The sequence below is a fragment of the Carassius carassius genome, chromosome 47 (assembly GCF_963082965.1).
Source record: "Carassius carassius chromosome 47, fCarCar2.1, whole genome shotgun sequence".
In the NCBI taxonomy this organism is placed as follows: domain Eukaryota; kingdom Metazoa; phylum Chordata; class Actinopteri; order Cypriniformes; family Cyprinidae; genus Carassius; species Carassius carassius.
In genome coordinates, this window is record NC_081801.1 from 17,435,564 (window position 1) to 17,452,062 (window position 16,499).

The following is a 16,499-nucleotide window of genomic DNA, read 5'->3' on the forward strand; positions in this document are numbered from 1 at the left end:
AAATTGTTATACTGGATACTAATGTGAGAGGATAACAGGGGATGGACTTTTTCACTAAAGGAAGCGTTATTATGGATTTTGGCCAGAGGTGAAGGCTTAAAGTTAAAATGCTTTAATCATGGATTTGTTTCTTATAAACTCAAGACTTTAATTCATCTACTGGAATCATGTGGATTTATGTATGGATTATTGTGATGTTTTTATGGTCCCTGATTGGCCTTTTTAAGTATAGTAAAACTAGTAGAAACCTTCTTCTTGTATAACAATACTAACAGCAATTAGATCATGATTAGTCTTATAGACGTTGAAAGATTTATTGTCAAATGGAGACTGGGATTTAGGTAGTGCTTTATGAAGAAGTTTTTCATCACTATAGTGTCCAGCTAATCATTCAAACTGCCCAAAGCAGGTCCAGACCAGAAAACCATCCAGAACCAGTTCTGTTTTGCATCACCAAAGCTCCTTCTGTTCAGCTATGGCTGACACCTGTTCCTCTCAATTCATCAGTGCAGCAGTCTGTGTGGCCATAAGCCTGTTGACCCTGACACTCTCCATCTCTCTCACAGCTGGAGAGATGAGCTCAGCCAGCAACAAAGGCATTTGTGTTCTTGTGTGTTTGAGAAGAAAGCAAATATGGTTATTAATGACCCATAACAAAACTAAAAAAAAAGACTTTGTCGTGATGTTCACATTTAGAGACTTGGACTAAAAGACTTGGTTGTCAAAACTCATCATAAGAAACACTGAATAATGAGTGAAAGTGTATTGTTTTAAAATGACAGTGGTGTGTCATGAAACAGAGACACTCTGAAGTAGGATACAGTCACATTATGAGCTTGGGAAAACTTAGTGGAAATCACAGTTCCGTATCTGTCGGTCACTTTTTTTTTAAGAGAAAACGCCAATGAAAACGCCAATGAAAATTGGCTAGTGGATTTAACATACCTGAGCCACTCCCCGTGCCAACGGGTATAAATAGGGTGACAGTTGCATTGTGACGATTCGCGCACCAGAGAGACACAGGAGAGAGTAGAGATCCAATCGCTGGTATTTATTAATACAGGGTAATCCAATTCGTGGTCAAACAAGCAGAGGTCAAAGCCAAAACAGACAGTCCAAAAACAAACACAACAAATAAACAAAGGAGGGAACAGGAAAGGAACTCGGAAGACGAGAGGTCAGGGTGAATCTCGGAAGATGAGAAGACGAAGGGGAATCTCGGATGACGAGAAGGCTGAGGACACGAAGGGTAAGGACTCCATACAAACAACAGGGAAGGACAGGTATTTATAAGGAGGCTAATGATAATCAAGTGACTGCACCTGGTGCAATTAACAGGAGTGCAATTACTGTGAAGACAGGACCAGACTAGAGGAATTCTAGTGCCTACGGTGAAGTGCCTAAGGGGAAGTGAGCCCACTAGTGGGCACCTAGGGAAACAGAGACTAGACAGCGTGACATGCATCCACTCATTAGATTTTTGCTTCGGAGCCGAGTAGTTGATGTATCTAGTCTCTACAAAGCCTTCATCTGTGTGTTCAAGAGTTGTGTCTGGTCGGTGTGACAGCGCAGTACAGCTGTGTCCCCTGGGCGCTTCCGCTAAAAGAGCAGTTTCTAAAAGAGCAAATCACGGACGATTCACGTCTTTTTCAAGATGCCGTTTCATCCGTGTCCTTCTGGATGCGGTCGTTTCAGATTTTTGGAACCTCCACGTGTGGCTTCTGGACAGGATCCGGCAGACCTAAGTGATCTGCCACCAGCAGTGGTAGACACTATCACTCAGACTAGAGCCCCCTCTATGAGGCAGGCCTATGCTCTGAAGTGGAGTCTGTTCACAAATTGGTGTTCTTCTCACCGAGAAGGCCGGTACAGGGCTTTTGGTACGGTGCACGTGTGTACCGAATGACCGAATGGAATTTTTTGTTTGCGGAACATAAGTACATTTTCGTGTTTCCAAACGAATATATTAAGTGGCGGAAGTCTCCGCGTTCAGCGCAAATCCCACCCTGCAGCTGATTCTAAGGCCGGTGACACACTGGCTGAGTGGTGTGAGCGTGGCGTTTCTGCTGTCAGGTGCGTGTCAGGTGCGTGACACCTGCTTCGTGTTTTCTGTGTCTTTACACACCAGAATCGTGCCTGACACGGCGCTGGCGCGCTGCTGCTACTGTAGGTGACATAGAGGGAGGCCGCCGACAGACCAGGATCTTGTCTTCACGGCAACAATATCTATACTTCATGTCGAGCATAAATATAAAGCCTAATGGTCGGCATTTAAACAGACCTTTGCTCTTAATTCCGATCGAAATCTGAGCAGGTCTAAAAACTAAAACTGTTCATGCTGCACTTTACACTTTGGAAAAGTTATATATATTTTTAAAATATTAGCAGGCCCTAAAAGCTGGGATTGGTAATGCTGCACTGTAATCATAGTTATTTATTTATATTTTTCATTATATTTTATTATATGATATTGGTTTGAGACTGAGAGTATTTTATTTAATGGAGAACTTTGCAGCAGTATTTTATTTCTTATTCTTTTTTTATTTTATATATATTTTATTCAAAAGTATTTTTAAAAAGTGTAAACAAATAGTTAAAAAAAGTTTATAGTAATAAACAACCTGCAGTTTAATGTTTGCATTTCTTTCCCTTACTGTACCGAAAATGAACCGAACCGTGACTCTAAAACAAAGGGACGTACCGAACCGTGATTTTTGCATACCGTTACACCCCTAACATTTGCACATGCTTCGTAGCAACTCCTTCAAGACTCAGAATTTAAAAAAACGTACAGTGTGTAACAATGTCAAGATCTCTTCTGTTCTGAAACTAAACTTTTGCTCAGAAGCAGGAGAACAAACGTCTATGTTTGTTTTTACTCTAATCTCTGTGCTGTTGGAGAGAAATTATATTAATGATTATAATTATATATATATATATATATATATATATATTGATTTTTTATATTCCTAAATGATCAATTAATGTCAGTAAATCAACACATATATTTGACTATAGTAGGCTAATGTAATCATGAAGACTGAAAATGCTAAATTGCTGGAAATGTAAGAAGAGCTAACTATCACCATATAATGAGTAATATCTTTCAAAGTTAAATCATGCTATAAAGATGATGGGCAGTAGAGGCAGCAAAAGAGAAGCTGCTCCATGCTTGGTTAACATCATTGGAGGAGAAAGTTGGTTCCTCTTCCGGAACTCGAGCTGCGTCGAACACCAACTGTGAATATCGTGTGCAATCTGTCCAATGGAAGGGCGTGACGTCACAGGCGGGGTGACATAGCGACCAGGAAGCTATAAAAGCACGTGCCGCGCAGCTGGCTTTAGCTTCACGTCTTCCAGCAAGCACTGACTGTCCTGTCAGTCTTATTTATTGTTGTCTGTCTTAAAAATAAAAAGCAGCTCAATATGCCAAAAATCAAGGCAAAGACTAAGCATGTGAGGAGTGATTCCAGATTGCTTTATAGATTGTGTGTTCCTCCCTGCCCTCGCTACATTATGAGCGGGGATATCGAAGCACGCTGAGTCAGCTCTCGAGGGGGCCAACTGTCTGCATTGTGAACGATTGCCAATGCGGACGCTTCGATCCCAGAGGGATCTCTTCGAAGAGGGAGCCTTCACCAGCGTTCCCCACGGTGGGAATGGAGATGGGCCAATCCTTATCTCTTTCTTCATCTGCCAGATCCGGCGCCCAAACCCTGGGTTCGGAAGCACGCTCAGCGTTTTTTTTCCCACAGGGCGAGGGATCAATACTTTACCTCTATTCCTCCGAGGAGGTTGATGTGGATACTGTTAGTGGGGATTCGCCACCCCTATCGCCCCAATATGAGGAGCTGTTGGAGGTGGTTACTCGCGCAGTAGATAGAATAGAAATTGACTGGCCTGCTGAGAAACATTCTGAGCCACAGAAAAGCAAGCTAGATGAACGTTTTCTGCCGCCAAGGCAACCAACTCCACGCCAGAGCCTTCCTTTCTTTGCCGATCTCCATGACGAAATCTCGAGATTGTGGAACCACCCTTATTCTTCCTGCCTCTTCGGCCCCGAGTCACAATATTATGGCAATGTGATGGGCCTGGGAGAGTGGGGTTATAGAGTGATGCCACGGCTTGAACAGACACTCATGGGATATCTGTCCCTGGTTCGGCATCGTCTCTAAAGGCTCCAGCATTGCCCACTAAGCCGCTTAAATAAAATCTACGCTGGTGGGCAAGGGTTATGTGGCAGCAGATCAGGCTGGGGCGTGCCTTCATACTATGGCAGTCCTTTAGGCATATCAAGCTGACCTGCTGGGAGATATCGACGAGGGGGAGTGGATCAAGTCCGAAGATATCAAAGAGCTTAGACGGACCGCTGATCTCTCTCTCTCTGCGTTCCAGAGTTTCCTCCCTTGTTGCTCTCGTGGGGCCACATACCAGCTCCTCATACTGTGAGGCACAGAAGCAGAGTGTTGCCACTCATGCTCCCCCACACCAGGACTGAGGGCCTCAGTGACGCTCTGAGTCGGGGACTTCCAAGCCCAAGTCCTCGACAAAGAAATCCTGACGACAGGGGCTCTGCCAGAGTTTCAGGGTGCAGCGGCTTCCAGCGAGCGCGGTTCTCAGTTTTTCCCACAGTGAGCGTAGCGGAGCACAGACGCTCATTGCCCCCTCGGGGGCCTCTTACACCAGAGGTCAGCCTCAAGAGACTGATTCCCTTAATAGATTATTTAGCAGTGTGGAAACTACTGCCAAATGTATCTCAGTGGGTCCTGCGTACTGTAGAGGGTTACACCGACACTAGTTGGCCCCCAGCAGGCTCTGGTTATGGAACAAGAAGTGAATACCCTATTAAGGAAGGAGGCCATCAAGGTGGTCCCTCCACAAGACAGGGAATCCGGGTTTACAGACGGTATTTCATAGTTCCCAAGAAGGATGGGGGGTTGCGTCCGATCTTAGACTTTCATCAGTTGAACCGCTCAGTTATGTCACTGAAGTTCAAAATTCTCACCATCAAGCACGTTGTAGCTCAAATCAGATCCGAGGACTGGTTTGTCACAATAGATATCAAAGATGCATACTTCCACAGATCCATCCTTCCACAACACAGGAAGTTTCTGAGGTTTGCTTTCGGGGGCAAAGCTTATCAATATCGAGTACTTCCCTTCGGCCTTACACTCTCACAAAATGTGTAGATGCGGCTCTGGTTCCTCTGCGTATGCAGGGCATTCTCAATTATATTGACGATTGGTTGATTTTAGCTCAATCAGAGCACATGGTGGTTCCACATTGAGATGACGTTCTTGCACATATGGGGGAGCTGGGTTTGAGACTAAACTCCAAGAAGAGTGTACTTTCTCCAGTTCAGAGAACTTCCTATCTAGGCGTAGTGTGGCATCCGACCACGATGCAGGCACGTCTGTCTCCTTCTCGGAGCGAGTCGATCCTCACCTCAGTCAAGAGAGTCAAAGAAGGCCAGTCACTCACTGTAAAACAGTTTCAGAGACTATAAGGTTTGATGGCAGCTGCATCCAATGTGAAAGCTTTTGGCCTGCTGTACATGAGACCCCTACAGTGGTGGCTCAAGTCCAATGTGGAAGAGACTTTGGTTCTTGAATCAGGGCCTGGTGCTGGGAGCTCTTTGTCGCCGTGTAACGCTAGCAACAGATGCATCCCTCACCGGTTGTTGTGCGGTCATGAGTGGTCCCATCTGACATGGCATATCAATTGTCTAGAGATGCCAGCTGTGTATTGAGCATTAAAACATTTCCTCCCAGACCTGACATGTCACCATGTGGTCTCTTATATCAATCACCACGGGGGACATCGCAATGTCCCCTTTGGTTCTCTCTAGTTCATCCAGCTCCTCTGGGACTGGACGCTATGGTACAGACCTGGCCGAGGCTTTGTCTGTATGCATTTCCCCCTATCGCTCTGCTTCCGGGAGATCTGGTGAGAGTACGCCGGGACGGGGTCCGTCTGTTGTTAGTAGCCCTGTCCTGGCCGGGCCAAGTATGGTTCGCAGATCTGATTTCTCTCCTCAACGATTCTCCCTAGGAGATTCCGATCAGGACAGATCTATTCTCTCAGGCACAGGGCAAGATAATTCAAGCCCAGAGTTGTGAAAACTGTGGGTGTGGCCTCTGAGGGGTCACAGCTCATAGCATCTGGTCTCTCAACCGAGGTTGTTGAGACCATCCTCGAATACAGAGCTCCCTCTACGAGGAAGCTGTATGCTCTGAGGTGGAAACTCTTCACCTCATGGTACAGGAATCGCCAGCTTGACCCTGTTAACTGCCTAGTTGGTACAGTTCTGGAGTTTCTCCAAGCTAGGCTCTCTGCGGGGTTAACTCACTCCACCTTAAAGCCATTGCTGCTTACCATGTCCCTTTCAATGATCAGTCAGTGGGTAGACACCCCCTAGTTACACGATTCCTCTGTGGTGCACTGAGGCTGAGGCCTCCAGTACGGTCCCGTTTTCCCCACTGGGACTTGGTTTTTAGAGGCTCCATTCGAGCCAATACATGATATCTCAGATCGACATCTGACTCTTAAGACTGCCCTGTTACTGGCTATCACCTCTCTAAAGAGAGTTGGAGATCTTCAGGCCCTCTCGGTGGCCCCTAAGTACCTAGACTTTTCCCCGGGTATGGCCAAAGCATTTTTATATCCTCGAGCGGGTTATGTTCCTAAAGTTCCCTCTGTCACGCCACAACCTATAGTACTGCAGTCCTTCTGCCCTCCTCCCTTTTGGGAGCCAGACCAGGAAAAGCTATATTGTATGCGTCCAGTTCGAGTGTTGGACGCATATGTCCACAGAGCTGCCCTGTTGAGAAAATCAGACCAATTGCTTGTTTGCTACGGTCCCCCTAAAAAGGTTTTTCCTGCCTCTAAGCAGAGCCTAAGTCGTTGGATAGTCGAGGCTATCAATATATCTTATGAGTCCTCTGGTCTTCCCCCTCCTTTGGGAGTCAAGGCTCACTCTACTCTGGGTATGGCGGCCTCTAAGGCCTTCTCAGCAGGTGTGTCCCTCTTGGACATCTGCAACGCTGCGAGATGGACCATGCCCTTCACCTTTGTCAGATATTACAATCTAGATATGCGAGCCATTCCTGCTCTTCTGTTCTCTCGCCTTAGCTCTGCTCTTCGGATACACACTAGGCAGGGATTTGGAGTTCTGGCATTGTGTGCACATCGTTCCCCAAAGCGGTCAACGTAACTTGAATTCCTGAAGAGGAACATCCCAAGGTTATGAATGTAACCCTAGTTCCTCGAAGGAACGAGATGCTGCGTTGCATCGCCATACTCCCGGCAGGGCTTCTACTTGAAGCAGAAGCCAGCTGCGCGGCACGTGCTTTTATAGCTTCCTGGTCACTACGTCACCCCGATCAACTGATCTCATCCAGAGTATAATTTATGTTATTACCTTCATATTAGTGATTGGAGTAATGTTTTGATAGCATGAGATCCAGTATGAGATCAAATCAGATAAACTGTAGAATTTTAAACACACTGTGCATGAATCCTTTTGAACTACTGAATGCTTAGACACTCACAGACATTAAGAATCAACAAATTAATCTCAAAAATGCTTCATGCCGCAATGCATTCTGCGAGCCATGGGGGAGTTTTGTATGATGCACCTAGAATGCATTGCAGCATGAAGCATGTCACTATTGTTAAGAATCATATGCTGATTCTTGAGGTTTATGTGTCTTAATGCAAAAGTAGTGTGTTTATTTATTTATAATCATTGAAATGATCTGATTAAAATCTAGCATTGGGTTAGTTCAGGCAGCCCATGTCAGTCAAGCTTGCATCAGCTTATAGCCAGTTGTTCCTGATGTGTACCAATCATTTTTGACACTTATCACAGTGGTCCATTTAAATTCCATTCTCCAGCATCTCTTCTATCACATCACTGCTCACAGATTAACTCCTTCCTCCAACTCACACTCCACTAACTGAAATGGTAATCTAATCTGTTTTCTTCTTTTTTCTTTTTTCTTTTTTCTTTCTTCTCTCTCTCTCTTCTTCTTCATATACAGTTCACTATTTTGAAAGCATTCACTATAATGTATTTAGTATTTCTCACAACTCATGTAAATTGTGAATTGTAATTATGCATGCATTTACTGGATCTATTCTGTGACCCAGGGGGTTGACTTGCTTCTCTCCTCGCTCTGTCCAAACATGGCTGCATGGACAGGCATAAGGAGTTTATCCCAGAACAGAAGCATACCACCAGTACAAAATGCATGCTTTTCTAAATGTAACATACTTGATGATGTGGACCTGACTGAAACACTGCTCAATCTCAGTCTGTAGAACAACAGAGTTGCTACAATAAACAATGTTCAATTAAAACCATAGATTAGACTGGATGAAATCAGATAATAAGACCACTACATGATGATTATCTCTATCATCAGCAAGTAGCAAGCATCATCTGATCACATTTTCTATTGATGTTTTTCACATAACAACCAAAGTTACAGAAGCCACAGAAAAACATTCAAACTATACCTCTGTTATATAATGTCTATGAACTTATTTAATGAAGTTTGAGCAACGTCAAACAAAGGTTTGGTTTTTACTTTCAACTAAAAATGTGACATCTGAGTAACATTTGAGTCAACATCCAACGCCAACTGGCAAACTTCTTTGCGAGAAACTTCTAATAAAAATCTTTATTAGAATGTTAGGGAATATTGTTAGAACAATGCTATCAATAAACATTTTTAGAATGTTTTATATTATGTTATCATACATTTTGGGAGAATAATCTGGGAACTAAAATACAATTTGCCACTGAAAACATTAGAATATAGCATTCTTGGTACATATTTAGAACAATAACATTTCTAGCTGGACAACTGGTTATCCCTCAGAACATTATGGAATCCCTACAAGAGCAAATATCCAACAATAGAGTGCAGTACATCTGCAGAGCAGTGATAAGCGTCATCGGGGTGCACCAGGTACTTCTCCATTGTGAGTCTGGATTCTGACTGCTCTGTGAATGGAGATGCTCCCTAGTGCATTCATTAACAGGGAGATTGGAACATTTTGGCTCTTTGGAATAATACAATGGGACGGAAGGACCATTTCTAATCATGGGAAGTGTTTCTGTAAGGGAAAGATGAAGTCTTGATGTCAACCTCTATTATACTGCTATGGAAAAAGATCTGAATCCTCATCTGCCTTCCTGTATGTACTGAGGTTTTATGTAGTTAGTGAAAGTAGCTTTAAAGGGGTCATGAACTGAGAAAACTAATTTCCCTTGATCTTTTGACAAATAACAGGTCAATGTACTATAAAAACTTCCTGTAAGTTTCAAAACTCAAAAAACTCTTTCTTTATAGGTTAAAAACAGCTTTTATTGAAAGCAAACTCAGAAACAACTTTATTTAGAATGTGCCACTTTTTGATGTAATAGTGTGGCTAAGTATAAAATTAGGCCCATCTAAAAACAGACCGTTCTGCAGAGAGACTGAAAAACAGGGTATAAAAAGCCTTCTAAATTATGATTTTCTTATATATATAAAATTCACACAACCATTATAAGTGAACATCAGAGAATATTATAAAATAATAATAATAAAACATTTTAGTTCATGATCTATTTAAATATTCAATATGAAGTGGGATCTTGGAATAAAGACTTTATTTTTCAAGCACTGTAAGAGAACTAAATATACAGGGATGATAACTGTTCTTGATACTGTAACAATAGTGGAACAATTATGGCGGTTTGTTAGTTTACTTCAATTAAGAATTATTATTTGACAGTTAACTAGAAACTACAGACACAAAAATTATATAAAATAACTTTTTTCACTAGTGTTTTGGTAAGAATGGCAAGCCATTCAACTAAACTATAAATGTCATGTGACATTCTGCAGTCACATGAAACTGCAATGAAACTTTTTATGAGCGCCTCTCAACGTTTACAATTTTAAAGGTTTTATATTTAGATTTTTAGTATTCATATTATTTATGAATCCCCCATTTCTTTTCGTATAGCCTATTTTTATAAAAATATAAAAATAATACAATTAAAATATAAAAAAATAGATATATAACTAAGTATATATCTATCTCATCCCTACAGCACTCCATAAGACACCCGAATCCCTTGATCCCCACCCTAACACTGTTCCCCTACCTCACATGACACCCTGAAGAACCCAAATTTCAAATATAAACACTACTGCCCTCTGCTGCTCGGGAGAGGTATTGTGAAGCTGCTTTAACTGCATTCACTTCAGTAACTAGAAGTATTGAAAATGACATGAGATCTAGTTTAATTTGTTTGTTCTTTTTAATTGTTGGTTTAGAAAACAACGAGTGAGATGTCAGGGACAATCAAGCTTAGAGGAAAGGGGGAAGACCACCTGGTGAAGACTAGAAGAGAGCACATAGAGAGAAGGGGAGAAAGAGTCTCAGAGACCTGTCCTGAAGCAGGTGGTGGTTAAGGATAATCCAAGTAAGTCTTTAATGCTGGAGGAGACAAGTGGAGGGGAGGTAGGCAGAGAGATTGCTAATTGTGGTCTACTAATCCAACCCCTCCTCCACTTTCACCCACCTCCACATCCTCCCCTATGTCACATTCGTGGAAGGCCAGGCACAAATTGAAGGAAAGACACTGCTCCCTGTGAAGTGAAGACTAAGTATTTTGTGGGAAGAGGATCCAAGAAACAGTGGACGATAAAGAAAAACAAATGCTTACTCTGATATATGCCACATAGAATGTAGCTGCACCTTTGTATCTCTCTCCACATCCTCTTCCTACCACAAAATTCACAGCACTATGGGAGAAGTCCAAAAGGTATGTGTTTCAAGCTGCTTGAGGGGCCTATTTGGAACAGAGAATAGTTTATTCATGTTATACACATCATTGTGATGGATTGGAGATTTTGTGGGATGTACCTGAAACTTAAAATGAAATTTTAATGAGATCTTTTAGGCACAAATGTTTGTTTTCAAGGGTTTGTTTTCAGTCATTGAGAAGCTAAAAGGCACTACAGAGCAAGAGCTGCGGATAGTCCTTCTTGGTCTTGATAATGCTGGAAAAACCACTTTGTTAAAACAACTCGCCTCGGAAGATGTGAACACCATCACTCCAACTCAGGTGAGAAGAGCTGTTAGGGGCTTTCAATGCACTATTTTTTTTTTTTACAATTAATATGCTTGTTCAAAAAAAGTATCACTTTGATAATCGGGACACATGGTTATAAAACCAGAACAGCCCTTTGCCATGGCAAAAAAAATTGTCTCATGAATAATTCAGCCTAATTTGCTGAGGCTGTTGAAAGGTGTGAAGTTATTAGCTTGTGTGGGATGTTAACACATTTCTTGTGCTTTTCTACTGTTTAACAAAATCAGTAGAAATATTCTCAAATATTCCCCTTTGACACTTCAGTTCAGTTTCAGTTACACTTCAGTTAATATACCATAGAGAATTGAAAATGATAGCGGTTAAATCATTATTTGGCATGAAACCAATGTGTATCTTTAGCTGCATCTTGAATAACACAATGTTGAGTTTCACCTACAAACCATGAGACTAAAATCATTGCTAACCACTTGATGACATTTTCCATCACAAAAAATAAATAGTATAAATAGACATGATAACATCTCAATCTTCCAAGAAAGTTAATGGGATCAAATGTGGTCAGTCTGGTTGTACTGTTGAGGGGTCAGTGATACAGCACGCCATCACTGTGTGTATTAGTGCTACTTATTAGCATGAAGTCAGCCATAGAGACAACACAAAAAAGTTTCTAATTTCAATTTATAAATGTCTGAATTCATGTATCATTAATTGACAGTATATTCCATTTGTAAAATGGCTGCAATTGATGGCTGTTAACACGATATTTAGCATGAATTCTTTTGGACTACACTGTGCACATCTTGCTACTAGTTAAGATGTTACAGACAGATGTTAGATGTTAAGAAATTATATGCTGCAGCCTTAAAACTGTAAAGAGCCTGTGGGGAGAGAATATCCTCACTAAGAATAGCACCACTACAGTGTCTTTAATCCCATGGTTAAAGATTACTTAACCTTAAAGTCTCAGTAGTTGGAGGTTGCTCAGGGGCTGGATAAATTTAGAATAGGAGAGTTTAAATACATTGTGCCTCTGTCTGTGGTGTTGTCAGGATTGTGGCCTAATCAAGCCTTCATTATGGAAGCCTGTTTCTGCTTTATATATATATATATATATATAACACTAAGATGGTATGTTATAAATATGATAAAGTTTAAAATAAGAAATACTTAATATAAGAAGTTGAATGAATTAAATGAATTAAATTTACAATTGTGATATATAGTCACAATTGTGGGATTTAAAGTCTTGTGAGATAAGTCACAATTGTGAGTTTTGTGTTACATTGTGAGATAAGAAGTCGCATCATGATATAAAGTCAAAAGTGTGAGATTTAAAATCACTGTTGTGAGATATCAAGTCACAATTGTTAAATAAATTACAGAGGTGGTATATTGTCTCAGTTGTGAGATTAAAATCATATTGTGAGATTAAAATCACATTGTGAGATAGATAATATGAAGTTGAAACTGACATTTAGTCACTGTTAAGAGATATCAAGAAGTTAAATCTTACAATTGTGAGTCACAAGTCACAATTGTGAAATTTAAATTCACCACTGTGATATATAGTCCCAATTGTGAGATTTAAAGTCACATAAGAGTCACAGTTGCAAGTTTCTAAATTCACAACTGTGATATATAATCACAGTGATATTATATACAGATTTAAGTTACAATTCTGGACAGAGTCACAATTGTGAGATTTAAAGTCACATTGGGAAAGTTAAGTTACAATGTTAGAAATGCACACTTGTGAGATTAATTTTTCCCATTATGATTTTTAAGTGATATAAAGTTGCAATTACAAGATTTCAAGTCACTATGTAACATATATAAAATCATAAATGTGATATACAAAATCACATTAAGTTAATAAATCACAGGAATTCTTAAAAAAAAATATACACTTTTTTTAATACAGATTTACACAATTTTATTAATAGTACAATTTTATCAGACTGGATTAAACAATCCTTATTTAATTTTAATTGAAAAATTGCTTAAGGATAGATAAGGATTATTCAATTCAATTTGATGGAGATTTACTAATAATTAAATAGCATAAGCTTTCTTTTTTTTTTATCACAGCTGTTATCATGTGCTAATTTTGTTCTTTCAGGGATTCAACATTAAAAGTGTGACCTGCGATAGCATGAAGCTGAATGTGTGGGACATTGGAGGACAGAGGAAGATTCGGCCATTCTGGAAAAAGTACCTGGAGAACACAGATTTATTGGTATGATAGCAGTTAACGTTCTCAATGAAATTGGCCATGCTGTGAGTGTATTTACGTATGTAATTACATTTCTGTTTTGTTTATCAGTCAAAAAGCTTTTTTTCTCTTTATTAGTCCCTGTTCTCTCTCCTATTTTTAGATTTATGTGATTGACAGTGCAGACAAAAAGAGATTTGAGGAAACAGGACTGGTAAGACTACACAATCAATCTGTGACAATCACAGTTTCTCCTCTTTTTTTCTTAAAAAGCATTTTATCTGATATAATGATATGTCAAGCAGTCTGCCCCTAATTTCTTTCACTTGTTATGCGCATAAAGCTGGATAGCTTTTGTTTCAAGAATGAAACAGCTGCCAGCACAGATCAAAGGAGATCTCATTTTATGTGATTTCTAAATTAGATTTTAATGGAAAATGTTTTCAAAATAACTTTTCTGGTTTTAAAGAATACATTTTAAAAGCTTTAAACTTTTTTATTGTGTATATTTAATTAGTTCCTTAATTTGAAGTGCTGAAATGCTAGTTAGTTGCTTGAGTTACAATATTTTGGACTTGTCCAGTACATGAGAAGTGACAGGGTGAGAAACACATTTCCATCATGCCAACACAATGAGAGTTTGAAGATTTAAGCATTCATTTGGAAGAATTCCTATTCTTAAAGGATTCATTTAAAAAATCAACACAGAATTACAATTCTGTCATCTAAAGTTGTGCCACATATTTATAAAGTTATTTCTTCTGCTAAATTTAAGAATGTGGGTAACTAAACAGTTGCTGGTACCCAATTACTTTTTTATGGGCATAGTCTTGGGTTCAATCCTTAGTATACACATTATACAACCATAGTATAGGGGATTCACCATATGCTTACCTCTGTGTGGTGTTGATTACACTCTTTTTGATTCTTCTGTGTTGACCTTCTTCCTCAGGAGCTCTCAGAGCTCATTGATGAGGAGAACCTGAAGGGTGTGCCATTGCTCATCTTTGCCAATAAACAAGACCTGGCCACAGCCTCTCCGGCCAGTGAGATCGCCGAGGGCCTCAACCTGCACACGTACCGGGACAGAGAGTGGCAGATCCAGGCCTGTTCCGCCGTATCTGGGGAGGGTGTACAGGTTTGTGTGTGTGTGTGTGTGTGTGTGTGTGTATATGTTTATATATATATATATATATATATATATATATATATATATATATATATATATATATAGTGAATTTATTTAAATGTTATCCTTATGGGATTTGTTTAAGATATTTTTTTTTTCTTTTTTTCTTCTTTTTTTTCTTTCAGGATGGCATGAACTGGATCAGTAACAATATTGTAAATAAGAAAAAATGAATATGCTCTCTCCCAAGTGTTATTTTGTACAATTTCTGTGATTCTTCTGTTAATGTAAACCACGTATAAAAATTTACTTCAGTAAACTCTTTTTGTAATTATATTAATGAAAGTTTGTAAATTGGCTGCCAAGAGGGACTGGCAGGAAAACAACAAAACAGATCATTTTCCCCTCTCTTATCTCTTATGCTCTGGCTGAGAGTTTTTGTTGCTCTCTGACAGGACAAGCTTTCTTTCAAATCTGTAAATCATGTTTTCGCTATCATGTTTTTGAGAAATATGACATACCAGAGCATAAATAATGCACACAAGCAAGATTTGCAGCCTAAAATAAGGAAGAGGCATCCGTGTATCTATCACAAATATATAGTCTTCTTAAGCTGTTTTGATCCACACCGGAGCAATATTTTTAACAGAGCAAATCTCTTGTACTTTGTGTAAGATGAATTGTTTTTTCTTTTTTTTCTTTTTTTTCTCAGTATGAATGTATTTGGTAGTTTCTATGAATATCTTGTGTGGACATCTTGCGTATGATTATGTGAAATTAAATTATGAAATTTAATTTTCTCTAGTTGTTTAAGATGATCTTTTATTCTAATTCAAACGAGAGCCTAGACTAGTTTTGCTTTCCCCCCAGCCAAGTTTTCAAACATTTTTGGAAACATCTTATAAAATAATAACAAATGCTGTTGTTCCAAATAATTCACATTATGATGTGTTTTTGTATGCCAACCTGGTTACCTTGACAAAAACTGGACAGAATTTTTCCATTGACTTTTGAACTATTTCATATAATGAGCTCCAAGACCAACAAAGGTTTGATTATCATCATGATAATCTTCACAAATTAATACTTTGACATGAATTTTGAAACCTAAATACAATCGCACAAGAAAAATGTTAATCTTCGACTACAAACAAACTAAGCCAAGGTCACATGACTAGAACATCACCACAGCCTGACTCTTGCCTGACAGACAACCTGCGGCTCACCATCGGCCCTATAAGAGTTCCAGCGCGATGGATTTGTGAGAGGGTGCCATGATGTGACAGCCCTTCAATGAGTGGCTCCTTTTGGTTTTCTGTTATTATTTGTGTTAATATTCATGCAAACCTTCAGCTTCCATTTCTCTCTCATGCATTCTTCACTACTGACGTCCATATACTGACTACTGATTGTTCTGTCCTCTTTTGTTAATAAACTGGGATCTAACACAAGAAAAAGCTTTAAATCACAAATGGTGTGTTACTGATGTATTTTACATTGTAAGGGTAAAAGGTGAATATATCTTGAGCTTGTGTTAACCACAGACTTTATTTCAATTATTTAAACAAAAACCCATTCAAATATCCTTTAAGGCAATTAAACCGGAAGTGTTGAAATGCCCATTTTTCAGGTTTGGCCTACACAAATAGGTCATCCCTGCAGCACTCTATTTAGTCAAACGCTGAAAGAAATAAAGAAAAAAGAAAGAAAGAAAGAAAGAAAGACAGACAGAAAAAAGTGTAGCCTCTTCTCTTACCCCTGGGATATTTGCAGCAAAAGGTATTGAACCGCAGAGGCAAAAGTACTTGGAAATGACTCAGAGTCTCGCCTTCCTCCCCGGTCACCAGTCTGCACACTTAGTATTATGGCCAGTGGATCAAATTTTCATTAGTGTGGATGCTGAAGCTCCACTGTGCAAATCCAAGGCCATTAGATATGCACCCCACTTGCTATAATAAGACAAGTGGTCAAAAAGAGGGTCCACAGTGAGTCTGATGTGGGCTCACATAAGCATTTCCTACCTCTTGGCAGTATACATCATC

At 39.7% G+C, this 16,499-nt stretch overlaps 1 protein-coding gene across 1 annotated transcript; it reads left to right on the forward strand.

Annotated features, from left to right (window-relative positions):
* The first annotated feature begins 10,493 nt into the window (after window positions 1-10,493).
* On the forward strand, window positions 10,494-15,270 carry LOC132130389 (ADP-ribosylation factor-like protein 3). Its single transcript, XM_059542093.1, has 6 exons — window positions 10,494-10,825; window positions 10,985-11,128; window positions 13,236-13,352; window positions 13,492-13,542; window positions 14,281-14,466; window positions 14,643-15,270. Exons 1-6 carry the CDS (start codon window positions 10,808-10,810, stop codon window positions 14,688-14,690), a joined length of 564 nt encoding a protein of 187 aa, XP_059398076.1. The 5' UTR covers window positions 10,494-10,807; the 3' UTR covers window positions 14,691-15,270.
* Window positions 15,271-16,499: the final 1,229 nt, after the last annotated feature.